This window comes from Anguilla rostrata, chromosome 2 (genome assembly GCF_018555375.3).
Source record: "Anguilla rostrata isolate EN2019 chromosome 2, ASM1855537v3, whole genome shotgun sequence".
NCBI classification, from domain to species: Eukaryota; Metazoa; Chordata; class Actinopteri; order Anguilliformes; family Anguillidae; genus Anguilla; species Anguilla rostrata.
In genome coordinates this window covers 63,703,733-63,731,040 of record NC_057934.1, presented here as the reverse complement: position 1 = coordinate 63,731,040, position 27,308 = coordinate 63,703,733, and the positions used below count along the sequence as shown (strand labels likewise).

The following is a 27,308-nucleotide window of genomic DNA, read 5'->3' as shown; positions in this document are numbered from 1 at the left end:
TGAAACCAAACGACCAGTGCAAACTCAACAGTCTCATGGACTGCCTTGAGGACATCAAGTGCTGGATGGCTCAAAACTTCCTGCAGCTGAATGAGAGCAAGACTTAAATTATCCTATTCACTTTCGTCAACGTGGGTTGTATTTAAACATGCTTTATTAAAAAATTTGATTTGATTTGATTTTTCTTAATCTATCATATATTCTGGTGTTACTGTTCGGCCGATACATTGGATCACATTGGAAATGATACATTCCGACAACATTCTGGCCATGTCTCAAAACAGAAATTCACACATGACTATGGGTAATACCATAAGTAAGACTAACAAGTCCAAAGTAAACATACTGGATTTTCAAAACATTCTCACAGTATGGCGAGGCACATAAAAGATAAAGGCCACATTTATGACAAGATGAAAGTTTTTGATATAATTATTTTTAAATACCACAGTATCACATACACAGCATTCGGTTCACAGATTTAAAAATACATGACTTCAAAAAAGGAAAACTATAGGCATTGCATTATTGTACTGGCAGGTATGTACATTGTAAAGAAATCACTAGCTTTGATGACTAGTTAGTTTCCTACAGTTGGATTTGAATGAAAAAAATAACTTTCTAAAGTTTCTTCCTTGAAAAGGTAAAAATGTTTGTCCCCAGTGAATTTCATCATGACCTGTTTTGTTTGAAATGAGCAGTAGAGGCACATTGGATTTTTACAGTTATGAACGGTGCTTTGTTAATATATATAATATAATATATATAATATATATATAGACTGATTGTCTATATATTTTCTCGGACTTCAGCTTTGTTTTTGATAATAGCTGAGAATCGGATTAACCTAATTTCCGAGGGTTTATGCCCCTTAAGATCGTCCCACATGTACTCTGGCGACAGCAGCTTGGTGGGCTTCTTGTAAACAAGGTACCTGTTGAGGTGGCTCTCTTCCTGCCAGGCAGCCTCCAGGTTGTTCTTTTTGTCCTCCTCTAGATTTTCACGGCATGTTTTGGTCAGTTTGTGCACGTCCTCTATACGACCCCCAAACACGGCAGCCATGTAGTAAAAATCCCCCTGGTCTTTTGGGACGTAAGCCTTGGAAGCAGGACGCCGCTCGTAAGTGAACTGCTCGCGGTCCAAGGTGTAGAACCATGGGTGAATCGCTGCGACGAGGGTGTCCAGCACCTCGGGCCCCCAGCGGTTGTGGAACCTCATGTCCACGTCCAGGCAGTAGATGTAGTCGGCCTCTGTGCGGATGCGCTCCTCGATGGCCGTCTGGATTATCTCCATCCTCCGCAAGGAGATCTCCTGCCAGCGGTTGAACTTGGGAACCTGGATGACGCTGAGCATCCTCCCAGGGGCCAGAGTCACTGCAGGCACCTGCTTGGGCTGGTCAGTGAATACATAGTAGTGCACTCTGAACCCCACCATGTAGTGCTGCTCAGCTGTCTCCAGGAAATCGCGCAGGAAGCGGGTGTATCTATCAGAAAACATTAAAAATTGGAGTCGAGTCACCTGGACGGATTGCAAAAAAATTTAAGCGGCCTTTACAGCAAATAAGTTGGTGACCAGAAAATGTTCTCATACTTTCCAACAGCAAACACAGTGGTCGCAATGGTAAGGTTCAGGGGCTTGTACATGTTGTCAATGATTTCAGGTTCAAACGTCCCTTCCCAGACAATGGGGGCCAACCATGGAGTGATAGTCAACACATCAGGCCTCCTGAAAAACACATTAAAGTAGCAGAGAAAATTAAATTGCATCATTAGTACAGGAATGGATCTATTAAGACTTAAAGGGGGGAATTGCACTTTCAAACACATATGGGCTTATTTTGTTTATATTGTCCTTCTGATGCAGTGGCGGACTCAGGCCGTTTGAAGGGCAGGGGCGAAAAAACAAAAAGGGCACCTACTGCACAACATGGGGCCCCACCAGCGCACAAAAAGCTGTGATGCATCGTGGTTTCTCACTTGGAAGAGCATCTAAGAGGGCACTTCATGAGTTTTTTTCATCAGAAAGACATCTGTAGGAAACCTCAAGTTTATCCCATTGTAAGGGCACCTATATGGCACCACATCACATTTTCTCCACTGGTGGGGCATCCATTAGGAAACTTCCCCAGATTCTCACGCATGTAGGGACACCCTTTACAGCACTGCACCACATTTTATCCACTGGAGGGGCACTTCTCCATTAGAGGAGCACCTAATTGGGCACTTCATGATGTTTTCTCACCTGTAGGAGTACCCTATACAGCACTGCATCCCATTTTCTCTACTGGAAAGGGCACCCTTTGGGACACTGTCATGTAGGGGCGGCATAGAGGGCACTTCATAACGGCACCCCTTTCCATTGGAAGGGCACCCATAGGGAACGTCAAGTTTAGACCATTGTAAGGGCACCTTACAGGGCACTGCATCAAGTTTTCTCCACTAGAAGGGCACTCATTAAGACACGTTATCGAATTTTCTTACTCTAGAGGGCACATCATCACAATTTATTGCATGAAGGGGCACCCTAGAGGGCACTCAATCATTTTTTTCCCATGTGAAGGGCAGCCAATAGGGCACTTCCTCTCGTTTTCGCCACTCTAGAGGGAGTTTTAGCGATGCTTTTTCAACCATGGGGGCACCAGGGGGGGCGGTCGCTGCTCCCTGCTCCCCCCCGAGTCTGCCAGTGTTCTAATGAAGGCGTCGACCTTCATTTTTCGATTAGTTATTTCGCTTTAAATGTCTAATGTTAGAAACAAGGACCTTTTTTTTTTTTTTTTTTTTAGCGCAGGTCCACATAGTAGCACGGTTTCCGGTTTTTTCTTCTTCTTCGAAGAAAAGCATAGCGTAGAAGTCGTGCAATGATATGCTGCCTAGGTCTACTTCCTGAATTTGTAAAGGTAAGCAACAAACCATCGTAAAGTATTAACAAAACGAAATAACTAATCGAAAAATGAAGGTCGACACATTCAGAAAATTAGAAATAAAATAAGCCCATATGTGTTTTAAAGTGTAATTCCCCTTTAATAGATTTTGTAAATTTGCTGAAATCCACGAAGCCACTCATACTTAAAAGTTAGATTTGGCTGGTTAAATGCGCCTGCTTCACTGATCAAAGATCAACCTACTGTAGATGAACTAATGTCTCTGAAGCCTGGTTGCAGGAGCCCACTGTGAAATTTTTGTTTCCAATGGACCTGCCAATGAATCAAGTTCGATTGAACTGTAATGAATGCTATTCTTCATCTGATATATTTAATCTGATATAAAATATTTGTAAAAGGTGTAGTAGGAACAGATTTTCTTCCAACATTTTTGTTAATATTTGGTCCTCAGTCTGTCAGTCATGTTCATTGAATTTAACTGTTCAGTTACTTGCACATTACACCTTTGAATAACTTCATAATTACTCTTTAATTAATTTAATGAGCAACTTTATATAGCTAATTAGTTGCACTTCCAGAACACGTCTCCTGTCTGTTCTGGCCCCACGATGGTGGAATGACCTCCCCGTGGAGGTCAGAACAGCTGAGACACTGACCCATTTCAAGCGACGACTGAAGACTCACCTCTTCAGGCTGCACCTCTCCCCATCCCTCCCTACCCCCCTGTAAATGACTGTAAGCTTAGGGTTGTAACTAGGCAGCTGTTTTGTAGGTGACTTAGGTGCATTAACTCTTAACTACTGCTTGTAATTTTTCCATAGACTGCATTGTTGCCGTTCTCGTTGTGTTAGTGTTAATCAGTTTAACCTTCAGGGTCCAAGTTGAACTATGCGGTTGTTCCCTGCACTTGGACCGGTACTTCTCTCTAGGGTTTTTGTCATGCTTGTTCCTGGTTATGGTTATACACTTTGTTGTACGTTGCTCTGGATAAGAGCGTCTGCCAAATGCCTGTAATGTAATGTAATGTTAAAGTGGTCTAAATGTACACAGAATCAATTTTACTTATTTGTTTCTACTAGAACACATTTCCTGTGACCCAGAGCTGTAACAAAATACCTGCAAGAAGTACAGTACTTACTAAAGAGATATTGATGGTATTCAATCTGGGCCAAAACAGCTTAGAATGTACAAAGGAAATATACAATAGTACAAAGGATTTGTAGGATTTGTAAGCCATTACATTGTCTTCATGGAGCAGACACTTTCATCTGACTTATAATGTTAAAGAACATAGAGTGCCCTTCCAAAGTACTGGAACCCTTGATAAAGATGAGCAAAAAGGCTGTATTAAATTAACAATACATTTAATAACCTGTATTGTATGCTCAAGAATGGGAAAAAGATATTACTTCATAGTGACACAATTTTTAAACAAGCGTTCATTTCATTCAAGATAGCGATTTGTATGTACACTTACCGCGGTGCCAAGAGCCAGTACTGCCCATACTCTAATCTGAAACCAAGAGAGGCTATATTGTTTTTGCAGCAAATAAACATGAGAACCAAATGTTTTCACAGCAAGGAGAGACAAAAGACATATTGTGCTGACTACAAAAAGAGGTGACATAAAGGTGGCTGTGTTTGAAACTACGTTCTGAGTGACATGTGCTACTGTGATTCAGAGTTGAGTAAAATGGCCAAAAAAATGCATGCCTGCGAACTTTACCCTTCTGGAATGGTTGGTTGATGACTGCTGTGTCTCCATAAAAGCTCCTTTGGACTGAGGGATACATTTTCAGGCACAGAGCAGAGAGATACTACAAATGAGAACAGACAATCTGCCAGCTGAAGCATTAATAATAACTTTCACACATTGCAAGCCACATTTTCCAAAACATAGCTGATCTTTATATGCATTTATTTTTGCCAAGTGCCATTTTTGACTGACGGACACCAGCAGACACAGTGAAAAAAAAAACACTTGCAGGAAATCAACAGGCATAATTTCATACCTAGACTGGTATCAGTGCAATAATCCTAAATAATCTAATGACGTTACTAGGCTTGAGAATGTTATCTGTATTCAGTGTTATAATTATTTATAATTCCTTTTTCTGTGCATACAAAGCAACGTCCTCATTCAAACTTTAATAATCATATCCATGATTAGGGCCACTAGTTTGAAGGCACCATGTGACCTGCAGATTTAAACTTGTATTTCAATGGTTTTCCTCCAGGGGTCATAGGTACTTCAATGGCACAGTCAAGTGGCTAATTGTCCTATTGAGTTTCTGATTGAGATATTCATAAAAACAGTTAGCTTATCTAATTTGGGGGAAATCAGGAAGGAAAGTGAACATGGACGGAAGTTTAAATGCTACGAAAAGCATGTCTTTGAACAAAGTCTCCTCACACCTGGTCATGGAGAGACACAGTGCTGGCTTTCCTGGTAAATAAATCATAATGTGAGTAGGACAGCAATTAATCAAAGGGATACAATGGGATAACTGTTTGAGAAGGGGCATGACAAAGTGACTATTGTGACCTCTAGTTGGTGGAGGACTGCAGAAAAATGCGAGAAAACAAGGGGAGATATACTAAATGTTTTTGAGATGCTATGTCTTCCTCAAGACTGAATAGCTGTCTCTGTGTATTGTTGTATGTTCAGTTGACTGTTGTACTGTCTGTAACTATTGTGTAGGCCTACTGCTGCTACCTTTGCCAGGTCTCTCTTGAAAAAGAGATTTTAATCTCAATGAGACTTCCTGGTTAAATAAAGGTGAATAAATGAATAAACAAACTGGTGGCCCCATCATGATGAATTATGGTCCGGTTTATTTATGGGCAAGTGCATGCTTTGCAGGGGAACATTATAAACAAGATCTATAAAATCATCAGTGCAATAAATAAAAGACAAAAGTCAATTGAGAAAAGACCTAATTGAGTTTTTCCACTATCCTTTAAAATACCTTTTCCTGTTAAAGCCAGGATCTTGCTGAAATGACTCTGAAACTTGATGGTACTGGCAATTAGTCTGAGGAAGTGAACAGAAACAAACGAACAAAAAAACTGCATTACATTACAAGAGATCGGAAGAAAAAGAAAATATCAACAATAAGAAAAATGTCGACAAAGAGAACCATGAATTCAGCCAGTCTGGACTCACTATTGTAGGCTATGTATGCAGTCTAAGATATGCCTGGTATGGTGTCAAGCCCAGACTTAAATATACCAAGAAGTCTCATCCATGTACTCATAATTGTCTGTAGTCCTGTTCCCAACTTGAGATATTTCACAATTAACACAGACCGATGTTGCTGAAATTTCCAATTATATGAAAAAACAGTGGTAAGAAGAGAAAGTGGTCTGTTGTCCTTAAACTATGGATCTTATGATTTTGCTGGAGAAAGATGAGCAGTCTCCCAACCTGATTTCCTGGGGAAAACCCCTTAACCCCAAGAATATAAAAAGGCTATTTCCACATGTCGTGCACTACTCTTAGATAAAGCCTTTCAAACTTTGTGGCAACACATAGCAGATTGTAGCATTATTTGAAGGGCAAGTGTACCATCAAGACTATGTATCAAAATTTAGGAAATGTGCGAAGAATTATTAATGTTATACTGTTAATGCACATAGAAATGCAGGTTCATCCCCGACCTTTTCCCCACCGCTACAATAAATAAATAAATAAATAAACAAATATTTATCTAAATAAAATAAATTGTGAAAAGCCAATGTGGGATTTGTGAAACGTGCAGCCCTTTGATTGTGTGCACATCCTAGAGCATGTGTGTCCGATCATGAATGGCAGTTGGCTGTAAACAAGCCCTTAGTTGCATCAGTTGTGCGCAAGGTGGAATATATCGAATACCTGGATTCGACTGGGGGTACTCAAGGAGAGTAAACTAAAACTAAGTTGAAAACTATAGGTGTGTAAAACATGATTGTAAAACTAAAATAAAATTTAACTGAAATTAACAATCCTGCTATAAATCTAAATTGAAATTGAAATCAAAATAGAAAGTTATTTTATTTAAAAACAATTAAAAATGTGAGATTATTCAGTTAGGTTTGTTAATGTAGTTAAAATCAATATCATATTTAATATTAATATGTGATATCATACTTGTATAATATTGATATAATAACTGCATTGATAAAAATGTTGTTGTTTATCTGTAACTATACTTAGTTGTTCTGTTTACATTTTGCACCTGTGAAACTGGGTCAAATGTGGATCATTATTGAGATTTTAAAGCAATACAGAAATATATTATTGCAATATATTGATGCAAAAATACTCATATTGTCTTTATCGCAATGGCAAACAATATAACTACGTGCACACACACACACACGTACAGTATGTGTGTGTGTGTGTGTTTATTGGTTGTAATTTATCTCTGCTATAGATCACATTAATTTTTTATGTTAAAGATTTTGATTGTATAAATCCATCATAATGAAGGCATAAATCATGTTCATCTGTGAAAATATTTAACAAAACTAAATTTTCATGCAGTAGACTATTGATATTTATTGTTTTGAATAGACATTCTCAATTATTTTTCATCTTTATCTAATTATATTCAAAGAAAACACATCGACAGAAAGATATAAAGCAAATGCAGAAAATGAATGGCAAATAGATGAACACAAAACAAGAACCAAATTTAAACTGGTCTGGTTATTGGTTATGAAATACATCTTTTTCTAACAATTTAAAATGGGTCAGCCACCCAAACTGAACACAACTTTTTTAATTTTTTTTTTTTACAAATAACAACGCATTCTAAATAAAAACATACACTGCATACATATAAGAGATGAATGTTGAAATGGGTGTGGAAATGTTCATGAGAAGTTAATGATTAATCTGATCGTTGGCATGTTGCGTGAATGGGGCTGAATGAAATCGAAAAGATTTTTTTATTGAATAAACAAACAACGCTAGCTGACATAATGGATCTCCTATCAAAGTTTAAAATCTTTACTTACCCAGCGATAACTGCTGCGCTGAGAATTAAGAAATACCGCAATCGTGGCCTCCCTGAAGAACATATATTACATATAAGACCATTTGTAACATTAAATGTGAACATTTCTAGGAATTAACAATTTAACTAAATACATAATGTCGACTGAAGCCGGGCCAGTGATTCTACGTTGCAGTAAAGCCTTTTGTGCACTTAACAAGGGTTTTACAGCTTGTTTAGGCTTCAAAGGTAAAGGCTAAATATATAGCTTCTTTCTAAATGCTGCAATTTAGCTTTGCTAACAGAGAAGTTTTAATACCTCTGAACAATATTTATCATTTTTAACACCTCACTCATTTCAAGACCCCTTCTCTCCTTCTCAAGGTCTTACTGTGTGTTATTAGCTAATTAAACCTGGTCACAAATAGCTCTACTGCCACATTTCTTAGGACAGAACATTAGTTGTGTACCCGTTTTATTTTCCATTCAATGTAGCAGGGCATATTATTTGTTCTGTAGGTCATATCTTACATATCTTAAAGTCGCATAAGGAGAGAGGTAATTTTGGAGTAAATGTGGGTACTGATTTAATCATTAATGGACTTGTAAAATCACAAAATGCTATGCATATTACAAGTTTATCCAATTATTATTCATAGCTGAGATATAGTGGAACTTACGTTAAGACATTTAATATACATTTTTTTGTAATTGTATTTTTATTTTGTAATTTTTAGTTTACTATTGATTTAATTTGATTAAGCTGATTAATTTCACTTCCTTCTGGACCTGATATTTTGACTGTACTATGAAACAATGTAAACTGAAAGCTTAAAGTGAAAACAATCAGAGAGGGTAGACATTACTATTTATACGTATACATTTCACACATTATACAGGTTATACAAGTTTCTGGAATGTCCATTGCAAAGCCAGCAGGTTCTCAAAAACTTCTGTAACCAAAATATCCTTCATCTCACACAACAACTTACCATGCCAGAAAATAAATAAATGAATAATAGTACACATCTGAACATTGTAAATTTTTCTCCATGGTATTTTTTCAGAATCAAATATGTATTTCCATTACTCAGCACCTGGCCACTCAAAAAAGTGCCACATGTTCTGTGCTACTGATCCACACTGCTACCACTGCAAATAATAATAATAATAATAATAATAACAATAAAATTAATCAAAGGGGAAAACGGCATGCCTTTTAAACAAATAAGTAATGTGGATGAGTATTCAACTTCATAAAGATGGGCCTAACATACAGGCAAGCAATGAATTCTCCTTTCTAACAAAATATATTCCTAGACCTACAGTAAACACCAGGAAAATCTCATCTGATTAATCTGATTAAATCCAGTTAAATTAACAAGAATAAAACTACCCTCCCGTCATTAAATTTTCTTATTCACAAATATGTGTAGTATCTCTAGTTCTACAGTGGTGACAGACTGGACGCAACAGAAGCACAAGTACAACGGTTTACATAAAAATTCAGCACACTATATTTTATTTTTTAAAATTGTACCCACCTTTAAACATGTTGTCTGATGGTCTCTGTTGCATGCCTAATGTAAAAACCACACTGTGATCAGATCTAGGAAGCCAGGCGGGAGGTCATTACACAGCCTTTATTTGAGTATTCAAATGACCACGCCCGCATGCACACACACTCACACACACACACACACACAGACTTTAATTGGCTGCTCCCAGCATATGCCACCAATAATTTCTCATTTTATTGCTTTCCTTCCATTCCCCATCGCTGTTACTAAATGGCGTGTAAGAGCAGCATAAAGTTGGGCGGTTGCAAGCTTTAATGTGGGTTTTGACATTTCAGGGGTCGACTGCAGCGTGCATCCCTTCTCTCTTCACAACTGCATGTGAACCTGGGTTTCCAAAGAACCCTACCAACACGTCATTTGCTGCAAGTTACTTCTGCATTTTTTTTTACAAGTGAACCCTCTGGGGTTATGCTGCAGCAGTCGTCTGACACGTTCTTGACACTGTCTTTGACACGTCTATGTCTATAAACTGGAGAGTGTTTTTTGATCTATTTCAATAGCTGAAAAGGGGTTTTTCTTCACGATTATTCTTTGGTCATCTACTACAGTGGTCTTCCCTGGTCGACCAGGTTGTTTGTTTTTGCTATGCTCACCAGTGCATTGTTGCTCCTTAACAATGTACCAAGCAGAGGCGCTGGGCACGCAGAGCCTCTTACATTGTGAAGGACCCCTCCCACCCCTCACACGGTCTATTTGCCCCTCTGCCATCAGGCAGAAGGTTTCGCAGCATCAGAACCAGCTCTGCGAGGTCCTGCAGCAGCTTCTTCCCACGCGCTGTCAGACTTCTAAACACCCGGCTGCCATCCATCACATAAGCACTTCACCCCCACACCCCACCCCTACTCCACACACTGCCTCCTCCCCTCCCCACATCACATGCTGGATCCCCCCCCCCCCCCACACACACACACACACACACAACTCAACGGACTACACCTCTCTGCTCCTGCAATGGACATTTTATGCACCAACACTTTATTTGGGCCATCATCACCGCTGGGCCTCTTATTTATATACTATATAATATATCATATTATATACTATTTATATACTATGTATAATTACCACTGAGGCCACTGGTTAGGCATTATTTATATTACTTATATTCTTATAGTTTTTATAATTACACTTATACTGCCCTATTTATATTTATATTTATCACTGTTTTTATTCTGCTTTTATTCTGTTTTTATGTTTCGTGACTATGTTGTTAGCACCTTGGACCGTGAGGAATGACATTTAATTCCCGTATACCATGTATGTGGAAATGACAAATAAACAAGCTTGAACTTGACTTGACTTGATTTTGACACACCCAATGTTTTGGCCATATTCCAGTTTTTCCAACACATGGGGAGAGCCAGAGGAATGGAGGTGGGCCTGGGGATGGAACCTGGAGTGGGTCCCCATATGGCAGGGCTGCCCCAACCCTGTTCCAGGAGATCTATCGTCCTGTAGGTTTTCACTCCAACCCTAACACTGCACAGGGCCAGATTTACTAAGCCTTTTGGGCCTAGTTTTAAGTGCAGATATGACACATTCTGTCCACAGAAACGTGCGTCCTATACTCTTATGTATCAAACAGGTGTCAGGACGTCTGCCTGAGTTTCCGTTGTGTTTCCCTTTTTTGTTTTTTGTATGTATGCATGAGTTGTGTGTGGGTGCGCGCATGGTGTTTGCTTTTGTTTCAGATTCCTTGAGTTCCTGTCTCCCACCCACGCTACGCTCCCCATTCCTGCCTGTCTGCCTCAGCCGAATTATTCAATCAAGCCTCTGCCGCCGTCTGCACCTGCAACCCATCATCTGCTCATTTCTCTAGCTATATATTCTGTTAGCTCAGTTAGCCTGTGCCAGATCGTGCCTTTGTGTGACTCAGGTTAGCACTTCTATTAGTAGTACCTGTTCAATTGCCCGTAGCCGTTCACGTTTCCTATGTCTAGATTACTTTGGTCTTCGAATTTTGCACTTTGCGTTTTCGTTTTAGCCTGACCCTCTGATTTATGCTTGCGTTTTAATTTTGTCTGTTTTTGTTCTTAGCTCTGTCCCGTTTTGTGCTTTGCCTGTCAGTGTTTTTGCTGTTTTTAGTACTTCTGATTGTTGACTGTGTGATTCGCTGCTCTGTTGTGTGATAATAAACCGCCAAGTTCTTCCCTGATTTTTTCAGGTCTGCCTTTGAGTCCTACCCCAGATCCTGACAACAGGTGCATGGGGCTGGAAGTGCAGTATGAGTGCATCCATGAGTCATTGCGAGGTGCGCCTTAATGCATATGCATTTTTGAAAAATCACACAAATAATGGGTAGAGATATTATAAGTGTGGTTGATTATGCATTCCGTTGAACTGACGAAAGTTCATGCAAATAACAAGGGTCATCTTTTGCCTGAAATTTCTCCACCTGTAAAGCACAGGCACAAATCAAGGTGCAAGCAAGACAGAGACACAGGTGTAGGCATCCAAGATGCACTGAGAGAATCACATTATTTCAATTCTCTGAGTGAGAAATCAGGGATTAATCTGCAGGCTTCATATGTAGGTCTACAGATTAAACAGCCACACAATAAATAAGGCTGGGTGTTTCTCACTGGAAATATTGTCTATAGTCAAGGAACAGTCACAGCAAAGCTAAATCAATCAATCAATCAAATTAAAACTCACAGAAAACTGAAAGAAGAGGCAGAAATCATTGCGTGTTCAATAAATATTTGCTAAATTAACCAATAGTTCTCACACGCAACAGTGGGAAATGATTGAAATAACATGTGTACCTATAGTGACAGTAACAAGTTTCAAAATTCAGTTGCTGCAGGTAAAAAAAACCAGTAAATGCATCAATAGGCTGCTACCTTTCATTGCTTTTGTCCATCATGGAAAGATCATGCTTTTTTTCTTTTAACAGAACATTGTTAGAAACATAGCATGCTCACTAAAACAATTTTAGAAAAAGAAAAACGAAAGGGTTACTGTGTTTGTTTCTATTTCTTTAAAGCTAGTTGTGGTACATGTTGCAGCCGACATCATGAGATTTGATTCTGCGCTATAGTTATATTGTGACATTTGAGGCTACATTGTAGTTACCCTCCAAAAAGCCAAAAGCGCTTTCACGGGAAGCACTAAAAACGGGAAAAGACATTGAACTGCCAAAGAAAAGAGGCAAAAAGCATAGGATCAGTGACACCTGAAACTCCTGTGACAAACAGCCAGCCGGAGAAAGAATTACTCTACTGCAAGAACTAAAAGATGACCTAGAACCTCCCAAACAACATTACAGGCATTTAGCAGATGCTCTCATTTATATATATTTTTTGCATAGCAATGCAGCAGGGTATATGCGGAAGTGTTGCAGGTTAAGTACCTTGCTCAAGGGTATAACGGCAGTGTCCTACCTGGCAATCGAACCTATGACCTGCAGGTTACGAAACCAGTTTCTTACCCATTGTACTACGCTGCCGCCCTTTCCCATTCCGTCCAGCTAATAGCCAAGCCTTCTATCATTGCACTTGCCTCAGAATAATTTCACTAGTTCTGTGGAGTGCACATGCTGACATTGTATTTCTCACACGGTTCAGAAGCAATACAGAGGAGTCTTTACATGCCCTTGAGCTTTTACAATCTTACATTGTGTTCATTTGGAAGACACTCTTATTGGATTCACGAGGTAAGAGAACCTGAGTTCACCTAGGTTACTGTATATGAGCAGAGACAGAGTGCAACAGCAACAGTGCCACACCTGGCTAATAATGTCAACAGATCAGCAGTGCACATGCCGTATCTTAAAAGCATTAAATGGACGTTAGCTATTCTACACAAAGGCGTCACTTTCAGTATTTCACAATGCAGTACAAAGAGGTACAAGGTGTGGCCGGAAGGAGTTCACGTCTGTGAAATGTGAAATGTGTGGCGAAGGCGCGACCGTGGAGTGGCCAATAGGGACAGAGCGTTTGCATCACGTATCCTTGTTTTCCTACGCTAACTGGAGTCTGGACTGTGCTCTCTGCCACATTCTCCTTAGCACACAAATGCCCTCGTGCCCTTCTGCGGAACTAAACGACTTCTCGAATGACTACTGCAAATTTTTGTTAATCGCAGGCTTATTGAAATGCTCATGGATGTGAGTGCCATATGATATTTACTAAATACACTGAGATAGGACTTCCAGTCAACCCAAAACATGGTGCATGTTATGTCCTACACACACCAGTGGTTCCCAACCCTGTTCCTGGATGTCTGCCATACTGTAGTTTTCATTGTTTTTCACACCGACCATGACGAAGCCATCTCGCTCAACAGCTTGAGATCTCCTTGAGCTGCTGTGCCATACAGATTAGGAATGAAAACCTACATGATGGTAGATTTCCAGGAACAGGGTTGGGCACTAATGACTCCTGTGTCACCAGGGATAACACCCCTTTTCACCTTGTTTCTCATCCTTTGTTCATAATTTTGTTTCCTGCTCCAAAACAGTCCTGTCTCCAACTGTCGACATCAGGAGACCAGTGATGAGGGCTGAGGTTCTGTCTTCCCTCTTGATTCAATATACACATTTCACATGGTGCCTCTTTGACTTGTATTCATTCCTTCTTTCTACATTCACACCAATGACAATTAACCATTTTGAATACTGGCTCCCGGTGTCTTTTAGAATTGATTTTTAGGTCCTTTATAAAGCACTTCCTGGCTTTGCCCCTCCCTACATTTCTGATCCCCTATCCTTATATGACCCAGCTCATAGATCCTCCACTGCTAGTCTTCTCAAGGTCCCAAGGGTAATGCACAAGAATTAAGGAGAAACTGCTCCTGTTTTAATGAGCCACAACTATGCAACAGTCTTCCAGAAAATATTAGAGAGGCAGGCTCAGTTGGAATGTTTTTTAAATGAGCTTGAAACATACCTGTTCATTTTGGCTTTTAATTGAAAATGTTTTATTATGTCCAGTTATTTGAATTTTATATTACTTTTTGTTCTGTTTTATGTTTTATCTATTGCTTTATTTGTTCAATTTTTAATATTTTAATATACATTTTTTAAATTAAAACTCACCTTTTTGTGCTACTGCAGATAGTAACTGAAAAGGGGTATATACTTCAGTTTGTTATTCAATAAATATTGAATAACAAATAAATATGCATATAATAACTATATATGACGTTTGTTTCCTCAATGGAAGTTCCCGCCCTGCTTCCTCACCCGCTTTTACCACCAGTAGTGTGCAAGAACGCGCTAAAAGAGCGGCGTTCATTGAACGTATCGTTTTGCAACTAATGCACGTGAACATGAGCGTCGTTAACTCTAGCGAGAGTTAACGACGCTCACGCACTGCTTACCATAGACATATATACATTTGTTCATAAAAGTCTTTCAAATATTCATATGAACTGGCTTCAGCAGTACTTGTAGCTGCGTTGCTAAAATTAGAGCCCGTTTCACTAGCCATGCTGGCATGCCGGTTGCTGTAAATCCTCGTCGGGTGCCGTAAGCAGCTTAGACATAACATTTCTCATAGAAAACGTAGTCTGTCCACCTTTCACTTCACAGCAGTGGTGATAAAACTAACAAGAAGTAAGTGCTAGTGTGTTGTTAGCCTTTAGGCTACTGATCCTCGTATGAGGTGTATATGATATAGCTAGCATGAGCCAATAGCACTAACCCATAAAATTTGCTTTTCAACGGTAATTGGTCAGTAAAATGATAGCATTTGATTACGGTCAATGGCACCGAAAATTTCTGTTGTACTTTCAATAAACGGCAAAAGTCCCACAGGATTGATCATAGCACATCTTTCAGCTAGCGACTGTAATGAAGCCAGTGGTGGAGCCTGTACCAGCTCGCTTGGAAGCATATGAATCTTTTTTAAATGTTTTTGAACTTCTGCATAATTTGGTTCATGCAGGCTAAATAACATTTCCATTGCATCTACAGTATACCTTTACTGCACCTCTTTTTTTCACTTTCTGCATAATATGACACTGTTTAAGTGGTAAAACATATACTCACATTGTTTTTTCTTGGCTTTTAAAAATAATCTTTATTCTATAGTAGGTTAGTATACAGTAATTCATTTAGTTTGGGAAGTGGGCAGTGGCAATGATTGGGGGCTTGGGGTGGATGGGTAGGAGGAAGTTTGACTGAAAAAGAATAGAATAGAATTTAAAAAACCGAAGAAATGAATGTCAACTAGTGTGTGAACTGAACTTTGAGCTTGCTCTTGTGTGAACTTGCACAGCACTATTCACCGCAACCACTTCCTGTGCGATTTCCTGGAGACAGCGGAGCAGCACTACATGGTGGGGTTCAGAGTGCACTACTACGTATTCACTAACCAACCCAAGCAGGTGCCTGCAGTGACTCTGGCCCCTGGGAAGAAGCTCAGCATCACCCGGGTTCCCAAGTTCAACTGCTGGCAGGAGATCTCCTTGCGGAGGATGGAGATAATCCAGACGGCCATCGAGGAGCGCATCCGCAAAGGGGCCGACTACATCTACTGCCTGGACGTGGACATGAGCTTCCACAACCGCTGGGGGCCCGAGGTGCTGGACACCCTGGTCGCAGCGATTCACCCATGGTTCTACACCTTGGACCATGAGCAGTTCACTTACGAGCGGCGTCCTGCTTCCAAGGCTTACGTCCCAAAAGACCAGGGGGATTTTTACTACATGGCTGCCGCGTTTGGGAGCCACATGAATCTGTCCATGACTCCATCGATTACATTAATCTTATTTTCTCAATAAAAAGCATCAGGGACTATGAATTAGCAATTACTTACTAAGCAGACATTATCGCACTTCTTTGAAAAAAGAACAGAGAAGCAGACAAGAGGCATACCAGTAAAGGCAAGGGGACACATACTGTGGATATCAATACCACCCCTGCCCTTGTCTGGGGTGAGTTGCAGAACTGAGAATGCAACATTGTCCTCTCAGAGCAGGATAACATCACTTTATTACTTGGACTATGGCCACTACATTTATCTTAGTAAACATCCCCCATAGTGCCATGAAGAAAAAAAATTGACAATGAAACAATTATGCCACGCTTAGTCGTATGGCTGAATGCAAATATTTGAAACGATAATGCCAAAGTCAAACAAGGGCACACTACATTGTCAGTAACCCTTTTACTTTTGCCTTGAATAGACCTGAGTCCTCCTGGCTCCTGTGCCCTCACTCTTGTTCCCTTCCTTGTGTCCTTTATCGGTTTCTCTCTTATTCCTCCTCCTCCTCTACCTCACTGGGGGCCTCGAGAGGCACACCCTGGCACCCAGGACAAGCTTCCTATCAGTTCTGAAGGTCAGGGTCCTTCTTCATAAAGTCCGGGGAGGTTTTGCCTCCCTCTGAATGCGCCAGCTTGTGGTCTCTATGGCAGCCCATGACAGAGAGTGCACAAATGGGCACTCTCACAATTCTCAAAATGGCAGCAATGACCATCAACAAAAGCTAGTCAGAATCTGAGGAGTTCGACATGATTAATCAAAGAAAGGATTTATCTTCATGGGTTTGACACGATCCCAATGCCATTATGAAGGGTCCGAATACACATAAACCAATGTAATGTCTGGCTAATAACATTCTTTCTCTTTGCACTGCGTGTGTCCACAAATAGAAATCTGACTCTGATAAGCTTGGCGTGGACCAACATGATCTTCACACATGATCGTGAGAAGACTTCACTCATGTCATAAGAATATAAGCCAATACAACTCATCTAGTCTTGCCATCGTCAAGTGAGTACCTAGCACTGTCTCAAGTCTGGTATTGAATACCTTACCCCAAAATTGAATGTATTGGGATGGCAGGTATGCCATCCCGCCAAGTTACGCCTTGGCTGGGGCATGCCCCATATATATATATATATGACGGCAAATGTATTCCTTTTATTAAAAAGTTACACCAGTTCACAGCTGTGCCATTTCTACTAACTACATTTCATCACTTGGCTACTGTACAAAACCTTCTTATCAGCAAACGGCACGTTTCTACATTCGTTACCTCGCCCTGTTCTCTATCTAGCCACATACAAACAATTACTACGTCTGTCCGTTCCCCATTAAAACATTACATTTAAAAACATGATTCACTCATAATTATAACTACTAGTACTGAACATGAAAAAAACACAGCAGTGCAAATACATTTCACACGCTACTTAACCCTCCACTTGAACAGCTAACGCTTTATAGCGACTGTTATATATACCGTTCGATAAGGAATATAACCTCGCTCATGGTCATTCCATTTACTTCGCACTATACTCCGTGATCATGTCAACCTTCACCTACATGCCCATTCTGCTAAAAACATATTGTTTCAACTACGGAATTTCGTCATTTCATCCTAATTTCTCTCACACTGTTGTTATTTTCTCATATGCAAAGCCTGCTGGGACATATGCGTCTGCTCCTATTCTCCACTATCATGTTTTCCGGTTCTAGTTTAGCAAAACAGCGAAGAACTGAGGAAATATTGGGTAGCATTGCTTTGAAATACATCTTATGTCATTTCGGTGAGGCAAGATAGGCTATATTGTTTGTAGTACCGTAACTTGGCGTCATTTTGATATCAATACTTTTGAGTAACTTGGCATTTTTGTACGTTGAAAACGTGTTTTTTATGAGATACACTAAACACATTAAGAAAAAGTTCTTTTTTAACAAGTAATAATTTAATTTCCTCTGGGAGGGACAGAACAACTGGACACAGGGTGATGGGATACATCTGGATTTCTCTGGTGAATTCAGAGCAGCAGAGAACAAATAATCAACAAATGTAGCCATTCACTCCCATGGGATTCTGATAAAAAATAAACAAAAACTATTCAATAAAAACGAACCAAGACAGCTTTTAGCTCGGGTTCCTTGTGTCCTGGCACAGTATCTCTCTCTTTCCGACTCTGCAGACATTTAAAGTCATTCCCATGATATATTGATGTTTGTTCTCACACTTATCAGATAAACAGAATCATGCAAATGAGCTTTTAGGATAAAAAGCTGACTGCCAGAGTGTTGATGAAGGATGTATGGCTGAAAGGTCCATACTTATTTAGCAATGAAATAGAAAATATATTTGAGAGATGGTTTTATATTTTTGGATAGTATATTTCTGAACTAGGCACCATGTAATGTTTTTGGAGTTGTGATTTCAGCATGCCATATTATATATATATATATATATATATTTTTTTTTTTTAACAATTAAAATGTATGGTAAACTATGTGCATATAGCAATTGTTTGACATTTACAGAAAAACTTAATGTGTTCATTTGACTCGTGCATTTGAATGTGATTCTTAGGTGTAGCATTTGTAAAAGCAATGTGTGTGTTTCCTTCAGGAACATCACACGAATTGGGAATCAACATTCCAAAGGCACATTCTAATGCACACCTAATACAGAACGAATTAACCATTAGCTAGTTTAGGCAGTGAACTTTGAAGACCAGCTAGCTTTACCGGATATTAAAGAGGAGTCATAACTACAAAGTATATCACAATGTATAACAAACTTAGAAAAAAAATATTCTGGGCTTACAAATTACAAACTAAGATTTACTTAATAAAATATGTTTTTTGTATTCTCCAGATATATATATTATTTACATTCATTGGACATGAATTCTGAAGACTTTACTCGACGCAGTCTTTGTCAAAGGCTTATTTGACAAATGATCTCCCTCGCGCAAAAAATGGTTCGTTTCCTTTTCGACTAACTTTTGTTCACAACAGCGCAATATACTCAACTTCAGAACATGTTTTTTTGTTTTATTTTAAACTGAGATCGCACAACACGCACCTCAGCCCCTGACTTGTGTTACTGTCCGGTTAACCTTCGGTGAGGTGTGCAGGCTGCTGTTGTAGGTTATTACATTGTCTGTCACAGTCACCAAAGCTGAGCGCTGTTTAAATGAATTAATCATATAAAAACATAAAAATTAATCAAGAACTACCTGAAGAGAAGCGTCGGCATAAAAGAATGTAGGTTTACTTGCTGTGTCCGTTTCGGTTGAAATGAACTGGTTCAAGATCTCTTGTGGTCACAATGGGGTATTGGTAAGAATACACAGAGAACATCCTGTCTATTTTAATGACATGCACAATACAACATCAATAGCCCAATCCGGGGTTGTCATTATATTTGAGAGTGTCCGGTTTAAGGGCGTGGTTTCTAAAAAAGAAGCGGGATATAAATACACGATGGTTAGCTATCGCTGACTATCATAAAGCAACTATCATGCGCTGAACGCACAGTTCCATTTGTCCATTTTTTCCCGACTGTTTAGTGTGCTCCCTCCCCCAAATTATTGAAATCATTGGTGCGCTCCCCCCCCCACGGTATCCTACGTGACTTCCTATATTGCCTCTGCTTAGATCCAGCAATGATGGAGGGCTTGTGTATTTTGAAGGGTTTTTGTTGTTTGTTTCTGTCCACAGCAACAGCAACATCAGCCCCAGGTAGGGGTGAGTTGTACTCTGTGCGGTAAATTTTTTTAATTTAGAGCAGGGCTGCCCAACTGTACTGGAGATCTACCATCCTGTTGGTTTTCACTGAAAGAAGTGTTCCTGGAATGAAAGCCTTTATGATCTCCAGGAACAGGGCTGGGCTACAGGGAAATCATATTGAGACACTGGCCCTACTAACAAAATGTGGTTGTGGCGACGTATTATTAACGTCAACTATTGGTCTCGTAACGTCCGCGTTACATCTCAATTTACGTAGTATTAACGTAAAAACGTAAGACCAGCGGCCCCTCGCTGCGACGTCGCAAAACAACGTTGTGGATACGTAACAGTTACGTCCTTACAACTTTACGTTTGGCAATGTAATAGAATAAACCTTACCGTTGTGATTACGTCGCCAGGCAGTCATCCGTCGTAACGTTATAGATTTACGTCGCTCACACGTTGTTTAAACTTCTTTATTATGTTATTTACCTTTCCACAACGTTGCTGATTGGTCACTTACTAAACCCTGACCATACATTTAGATTTTTTGTATTAAAAAAAGGTATATCATGGTGTTGTAATTTTGATCTCCATTCTATCCTACCAATGAAATGCCATTGCTTCTGTAATTCATATCTTTAAAATTTATTTTCAAAGATACTCAGTGCAGCATTAGAAAATGTACACATGTCAAGCCCAAATAGAATAGAAAGCCTTTATTGTCATTGTATAGAATACCATTGAGATCAGCTTCAAGTTACATTTCTAGGTAGGCAATATGTGCAAGCATAATTATGGTACAGAAGATGAGACAAACATACAAAACTAGATACAAAAACAACATAAAAAGGGTAGTTTCAGGACAGTAATAAACATAGACCAACAATTTCAACATTAATAGTGTTGAGTATTTTTGTCTTTTTCAAGCGATGAACTACATTTTAGTTAGGATCCCCCACATATTAAAGTAGGATGTCTGCAGGCATTAGCAAGTTACATTTAAGGCTTTTTAGACATTTTAAATGCTTCTTAGAATAACATTTAAGACAGTTTGCCACACAAGTAAGCACAGGCAAGTTGTACTCTTAGCTACTTGACATTTGTACAATTATCTAAAACGACAACATTGACATTTGTCCAAATGTTTATTTTATTTGACCAACTGTCTCCCGTGAGTTTAATACTCCCCTCACACGGGGCACCACTGTGGCAAGTGAGTGCCACCCCTCCTGTTTAAACACACACACTCACGGGAGACAGTTGGTTCCTTAATTAGCACTGCCGTGCTCTTTTATTCACCAATGCGTTTTACAGCAATATTTATACACAAACGACGGTTCCGCAGCCGTCTTGTTGTCAGCCCTCTCGCTCCAGCTTCCGGTCTTCCTTTAAAAACCCCAGGCTCACTGTTGAAAGCAATCAGAGGCAATCAGCGCAATTAAACAATTAACAATTATCGGCGCTGATTACCTCCAGCTGACAGTCGTGACGAAGGATCCGCGAGCCGCTCCTCTCACACTCTCTCTCTGCAGCCGACGCTCAAACCACGCCCACCCCACCACACATGGGTTCCTTCAGATGTAGGCTCAGACAAATCTGAAATGCCAACATTAATTCTGGATTCTCTCTCAAAAAGATGGCCCACTGCAACAAAATACTGGTTAAAGGCATCGGCTACTTCATTCTGATCCATAACTAAACTGGAGTTTAGCCTGATTTGATTAGGCAGTGAGTTATGGCCTTTGAACGTAGTTGAGTTAACTAAGTTCCAGAACTTTTCTGGATTAGCATGAGAACCAGAAAGAGAAGGCCAGCCAGTCCAAGGAACTACCGGTGCATCTGGCTTGAGCCCAAGCTTCTTTTCTCAACTAAATCAAGTCAGTGAGCTCAGATGTAAACCAGGGATTTTTCCTATTTTTAACTCTAAGTCTTCTCATGGGTACATGCTTGTTTGTTAGGGAGATAAACACAGATGAAAAATGGCAACAAAAGAAAAGCACAATCTCAGAATCAGGGCTACTAGAGATACATGACACATTTGAATGGTATAGATTGTGCAAGAACCCTTGTTCCTCAAAGTTTCGGAAGTTCCTCTTTGTGATAAAATGAGGGTTTGATTTAGGCAGTCTAGTGTCTCTGATGCACAATATTGGACAGTGATCACTCAAATCTAGTGGAAAACTCCACTGGACATGTATTTATGTGGAGCATTATTAAAATGACATCAATAAGGGTAGATTTAGAAGGATCTTTCAAATTTATACGGGTAGGAACAGTAATTAATTGGCTTAAACCCAGATCAATACAGGTAGACTTTAAACAATCGGAGGATGGGGACAACCAGTTAAAATTAAGATCTCCTAAAATAACCACCTCAGAGGATAGGAAGGGAGCTAGCAGTTCTGCTATAGCATTCATGACATTAGCAGCTGCAGAAGGTGGGCGATAGACTGCTACCACATAGAGGCTAACGTTAGGACTTAGTTCTATTTTAGTGACTATCAGTTCAAACTGCTTTGGAACAGAAGGACTTAGTGATTTAGTTGCATGTAGGTTATTTTTAATATAAGTTGCTACCCCACCGCCTTTTTTAGGCCTGTCACATCTAAAAACATTATATTCCTTTAGCACAATAGAATCATCTTCAATAGAAATATTTAGCCATGTTTCAGAGAAAACAAAAACATCAGTATCGTTCAGTATCAGTATCATTCGTATCGTTGACCAAAATGTCCACTAAATCCATTTTGGGAAGAATGCTACAAATATTAAGGTGCATCAGCCCAAGCCCCTTCCTTTTTTTGAAGTCTAAGGGTGCATGCGAGGACAAGGGCAGGTTAACTGAACTAACTGAGCTAGGATTTGGGAGTCGAATAATTGAAATGAGACTGCTATGTCTAACAGCACTTGATCTGTATACACTCCTGAAGGTGTGATGAGACCTAGAAACAGTAGATGAAATAACCTGGGGGCTTTGAGTAAATGACTTGTCCAGGGAAGTTGTTGAGCCAGGGGTACATGCTAAGGGGAAAGAACCCTGGCGTCAATAACAGTCATAGTTCAATCCTTGACTGATATTTCTGGACAGGATGTAGGAGCTATCAGGGCTGAGATGACGACCATCTCGTTTCAATAGCCCAGGTTGTCGCCAGAAAGAGGGTCAGTTATTTATAAAGCAAAGCCCCTGAGAAGCAAACCAATTTGAGAGCCATACATTTAAAAAAAGGCATCTGCTGTACATCTTGTCACCTTTATGCACAGGGAGTGTCCCAGAAAAGATCACCTCTTGGCACATTTTACGTGCTTGCTTGAAGGCAGAGACAATGTTCATTTTTGTAATCTCTGATTGTTTAAGGCATACATCATTTGTTCCAACATGTATGACTATTTTTGAGTAGGTTGATGATTTTTGTGATAATAGCTTCAAGTTTGATTTGATGTCGTTAACCCTGGCACCAGGGATGGGTAGGACAAAGGTTGGTCCAGCAGTCTCAACACTCACATCACGAATGATGGAGTCTCCAATAATGAGGGGTATAGGAGAGGGAGTTTGGCCAAAGGAGGAAGAAGCAGGGAAGAAGGTTTCCTGGTGAGGTGATAGTGGAGGAAGTGAAGCGGGAACACTGAGTGGAGAGTTGTATGAACAGGTATGGACTGACATTGTAGTGTCTGAGGGGGGCAGCTGTGTTTGTGATGAACAGGAATTAAGTTCAAGTCAGTGGAGTCTACTAAGCAAAGGCAAGTTAATGTATTTCATGTAAGCTGCGACTTGCATATTTCCAAGAAAGTCAAAACATAAATCTACCAAATAAAATCTGTGGAAAACAATACTTATCTCAATTAAGTTGTTTTTTCATACTGATGGAAGAGAATCATCCATTCTGTAAGTCTGCTGTGTAGCACCTTCAGGGTTCATATGTAAGAACTTACACCAGGTTACATAGTCCGTCTCACTCCAGTATTGCATTGCGTCACTTGTTTGTCTGAGATTCAGTTCTTGGATTGCATCACTTACAAAAAAATATATTGTGTACGAACAGGGATTGGGGGATACCTGTCTGTCCCCTCCTTTTGGCCCCACCTACTGTATGTTTTAGAGCATATGTAATTGTCACGAAACACAAACACACCCCTCCGACCCAACCCCCTTTAAAATGTTCCCCTTGCACTCCCACCCAACCACAAATATCAACCAATGGTGACATGATATTCTACAGGTGCGACAAGTGCTATCATGTGGACAGCAATTCATTGCCCCCTCATGGGACCTCTGGATTGGCTACAGCACAAAACCATTTATGTAATTCACACTGGAGTACCTTTATATATATTTACATGAACAGGAACTGTATTGAGAAAAACATAACCTTTCTGGACACAGAACGCCAAGATACAGTAGCCTACTGGGCTGTATGAACTTGAGGAAACTGTGTGGAGCCATTGCCGTTTCTCAGGTGAGTTCCTTATTATTTCATATTATGTGTGAAAGACTACTGGGTACTATAATGTGGTGGCCCTAAAGGGCTACCTTTATCTTCTGGGAACATTGCCTCTGGTCTGGGAACCTGCCTCTGCCTTGTGAACGACAGCTTCTCGTTCAGAGAGTTGCCTCCATGCTGTGAAAACTCTGTTCACTGTGAGAGTTTCATCTGCCCTGGGAAACTGCCCCCATTTTGGGAAAACTACCCCAACCCTGGGAAACGGAGCAGCTAGTTTCCTATGTTAACATGGCTGAGGTCATTTTCCCAGATTCGAGGCAGCATTCCCAAAAAACAGATTATTCTATAGAGCCACCACAATATAGTATTGCACCAGGCTCCATAGAAATGTATAATTTACATTTCATACTGACTACATGCAGGTTCATTTCCATTATGTACCAAAGTACAAATATTTAGTAAGGCACGGGGGGACAACAAACTGTTGCGTGTTGTAATCAGTAGAAATGTAAGAATTATATAATTCGGCCATGAAGACATTTTAAGTGGTGAAGACCATTGTACTGCACTGTTCAGCATGATCATGTCTCTGATTCTCTCTCTCCTCCGTAAGGATCCATAAAGAGGGCTGAACATTAAGACTCAATTCTGCTGGGTTAATTAAACCCAAAACCACCATGAACACCTCTGTAATCAACTCCAGCCTACCACTCAACCACCCCTCTGCAGATTCCGATCTCCCGCTCTGGTACCAGTACGACGAGTGCAAAGAGAAGCCCGGTGGGTTTGTGTTCTACTACCTAGTCAAGGTGATTAACATGGCAGTGGGCTTTCCTGCCAACATCATGGTGATGTGGCAGGTGGCCACGAAGAAGAGCGACTCGTCCACCTCCGACATCTTCATCTTCAACCTGGCCATCGTCGATGCCTACTTCTGCCTGATGACCCCCATTGAGCTACTGAACCGCCTGCTGCTCAATGACAAGTTGACATGGTACTTCCAGCGCTTCGCCTACGGGATCAAGGACACCACCCCGCTCTTCCTCACCTGCATTTGCCTGGACCGCTACATGGCTGTGGTCCACCCCATCGTGTTCACCGGCATCAGGGACAACAAGATCAGAGTGGCTTTATCCATGCTGGTGTGGGGGCTCATGCTGGCCTATGCCCTCAACAAGTCCATTGCGGGGGTGAACAGCGCGGTCAATGTCTTCACTGGGCTGATCCTGGCCTCCTTCACCATCATGGTCTTCTGCAACATCTCTGTCATATGGAATCTGAGGAAGTCGGTCTTGGGCAAAGAGAAGATGCACCCCATGAAGAAGAAAGCCTTCAGAACAGTGGTCATCACCCTGGCCATCATAGTCTTTAACTACCTGCCCCCAGTGGCTCTTTTTCCCTTCACAGCCTACTACAGTTTTGTAGAATTTCAGTGTCTGATCAGCGTTGTTGTTTTCTCAATCATGGACCTCAGCTCCAGTATCGGACCCCTGCTCTACATGTCCAAGATGGAGCGGCCCCAGTGCCTCGCCAACTTCCCCTGCAGCTGCTGCCAACGCGCTTCCGAAGAACCGCATGACGTAAGCACATGAGCACATCTGAATGGAGCCTTCCACTTATTAACAGTGAGTCAGTCCATAAACCAAAAAGAAGAATATTTGAATGATGGGCAAATGGCTTGGATACCTTTGAAAGAACATATGTTTTATATTATAGATAAAATAACCCATCATTTTTTTCACAAGACCAGTCCCTATCTAGAAATACCAGGTTTATGCCTGGATATGATATGTTACTAGTTGGTAGGCTCTATTTTGGGAGGAAAAAAAAACATTTTACTAAAAATGTAGCTTGCTGAAAAAATGAATTCACTTGAGTATATCTCCAAAACCAGAAGTGTCAGCTCAGGCATATCATCTTACAGTGCAAGAATAGTTTGTAGTAACCACATCATAGAGCAATGTCAGTAGAGCATACCATTGCTTTATGATGCATAATAATGGTACCTGGCAAAAATAATCTCAGAGAACTGAAATGGTTAAATAAAACGTTTTTCTTTTCTTTTGATTGAAGCTTAAACTATTTCTAAATACTAGACCCCATCACCAACCTAAGACCCCAAGGTTGAGGATTAAAATATCATTTACTAGCCTCACATGGCCTACAATGGATTAAACTACAACTTAAAGTTAAAAAAAAATAGTTAATGCTTTGAAATAAATCAATCTGCAATACAAATATTTAAAAATAAACATAATAAATAAAATAATTATATTTGTATATGTATTTTCCACATAAATAATGAAATAAATGTATTTCAATGCCCATAAAATATGTGAAATGATTATTTGACCCAGGTGTGGTGCTTTGATCACTGCTCTGTGACTTGTTTTCTCTTCTTGCTGGTCAGGTCAGGACAGTTTACCTTTGTTTCTGCTGGATAAACACCTGTGACAATCTCACTTACTGAGCTCTACAATTAATGCATAAACAGATACCTGAATTAGCTGTTAATTAAATTCCTGTGGGATTAATTAAGGGTCAACAGGCTTCACAGCTGAGAACCGAGACAGATGAGGTAAACTTTACAGGAGAACAATTAGGTAAATTAGCTACCTGTTTAATTGAATTAAAATCCACTCACAGAATTGCACAATGCCACAGAGACCGACCAGCGTCATCCTTCCTACAAAAATAAACTTGTATATGCGTAATGTACGGATACAGTGGATTGATACTGATTGAAAATGGATGCAGCCTAGCAAACATATTAAAGTATAAATGTATATAAAGTATAATGTGTATTTAGTCAATGTTCTGCTCTGGTAAATAGATATAGCTCTCTCCCAACTCTACCCAAGAGTGACAGTTCCCAAACTTGGTCCCTCGTGCATAAGTGCAATTCCTGAATTATAATGACATGTTAAATCTTTTTAATTGGATACTTCTAATGTTTAATGGTGGATGATTCACCCACTTTATGCCATATTATGTCA

At 40.1% G+C, this 27,308-nt stretch overlaps 3 protein-coding genes across 9 annotated transcripts; 2 read left to right on the top strand and 1 right to left on the bottom strand.

The window, feature by feature from the left end:
• Positions 1–136: 136 nt before the first annotated feature.
• LOC135248824 (globoside alpha-1,3-N-acetylgalactosaminyltransferase 1-like) lies at positions 137–19,657 on the bottom strand. 7 transcript variants are annotated; one of them, XM_064323779.1, is made up of 8 exons: positions 19,378–19,657; positions 9,405–9,440; positions 7,883–7,934; positions 5,851–5,915; positions 4,608–4,698; positions 4,359–4,394; positions 1,591–1,725; positions 137–1,483 (listed from the first exon to the last, which is right to left on the bottom strand). In XM_064323779.1, exons 2-8 carry the CDS (start codon positions 9,436–9,438, stop codon positions 790–792), a joined length of 1,107 nt encoding a protein of 368 aa, XP_064179849.1. In that variant the 5' UTR covers positions 9,439–9,440; positions 19,378–19,657; the 3' UTR covers positions 137–789. The 7 variants fall into 7 exon arrangements, with proteins under 7 accessions (XP_064179849.1, XP_064179850.1, XP_064179852.1 ...); XM_064323780.1 differs by lacking the exon at positions 19,378–19,657 and adding an exon at positions 19,224–19,355; XM_064323782.1 differs by having other exon boundaries at positions 4,359–4,661; positions 19,378–19,638.
• LOC135248826 (globoside alpha-1,3-N-acetylgalactosaminyltransferase 1-like) lies at positions 15,623–16,267 on the top strand. The gene has a single exon (XM_064323786.1). The coding sequence runs from the start codon at positions 15,720–15,722 to the stop codon at positions 16,164–16,166; it is 447 nt and encodes a 148-aa protein (XP_064179856.1). The 5' UTR covers positions 15,623–15,719; the 3' UTR covers positions 16,167–16,267.
• Positions 19,658–24,953: 5,296 nt separating the features above from the next.
• Positions 24,954–26,042, top strand: LOC135248822 (P2Y purinoceptor 1-like). The gene has a single exon (XM_064323777.1). It carries the CDS (start codon positions 24,990–24,992, stop codon positions 25,902–25,904), a length of 915 nt encoding a protein of 304 aa, XP_064179847.1. The 5' UTR covers positions 24,954–24,989; the 3' UTR covers positions 25,905–26,042.
• Positions 26,043–27,308: the final 1,266 nt, after the last annotated feature.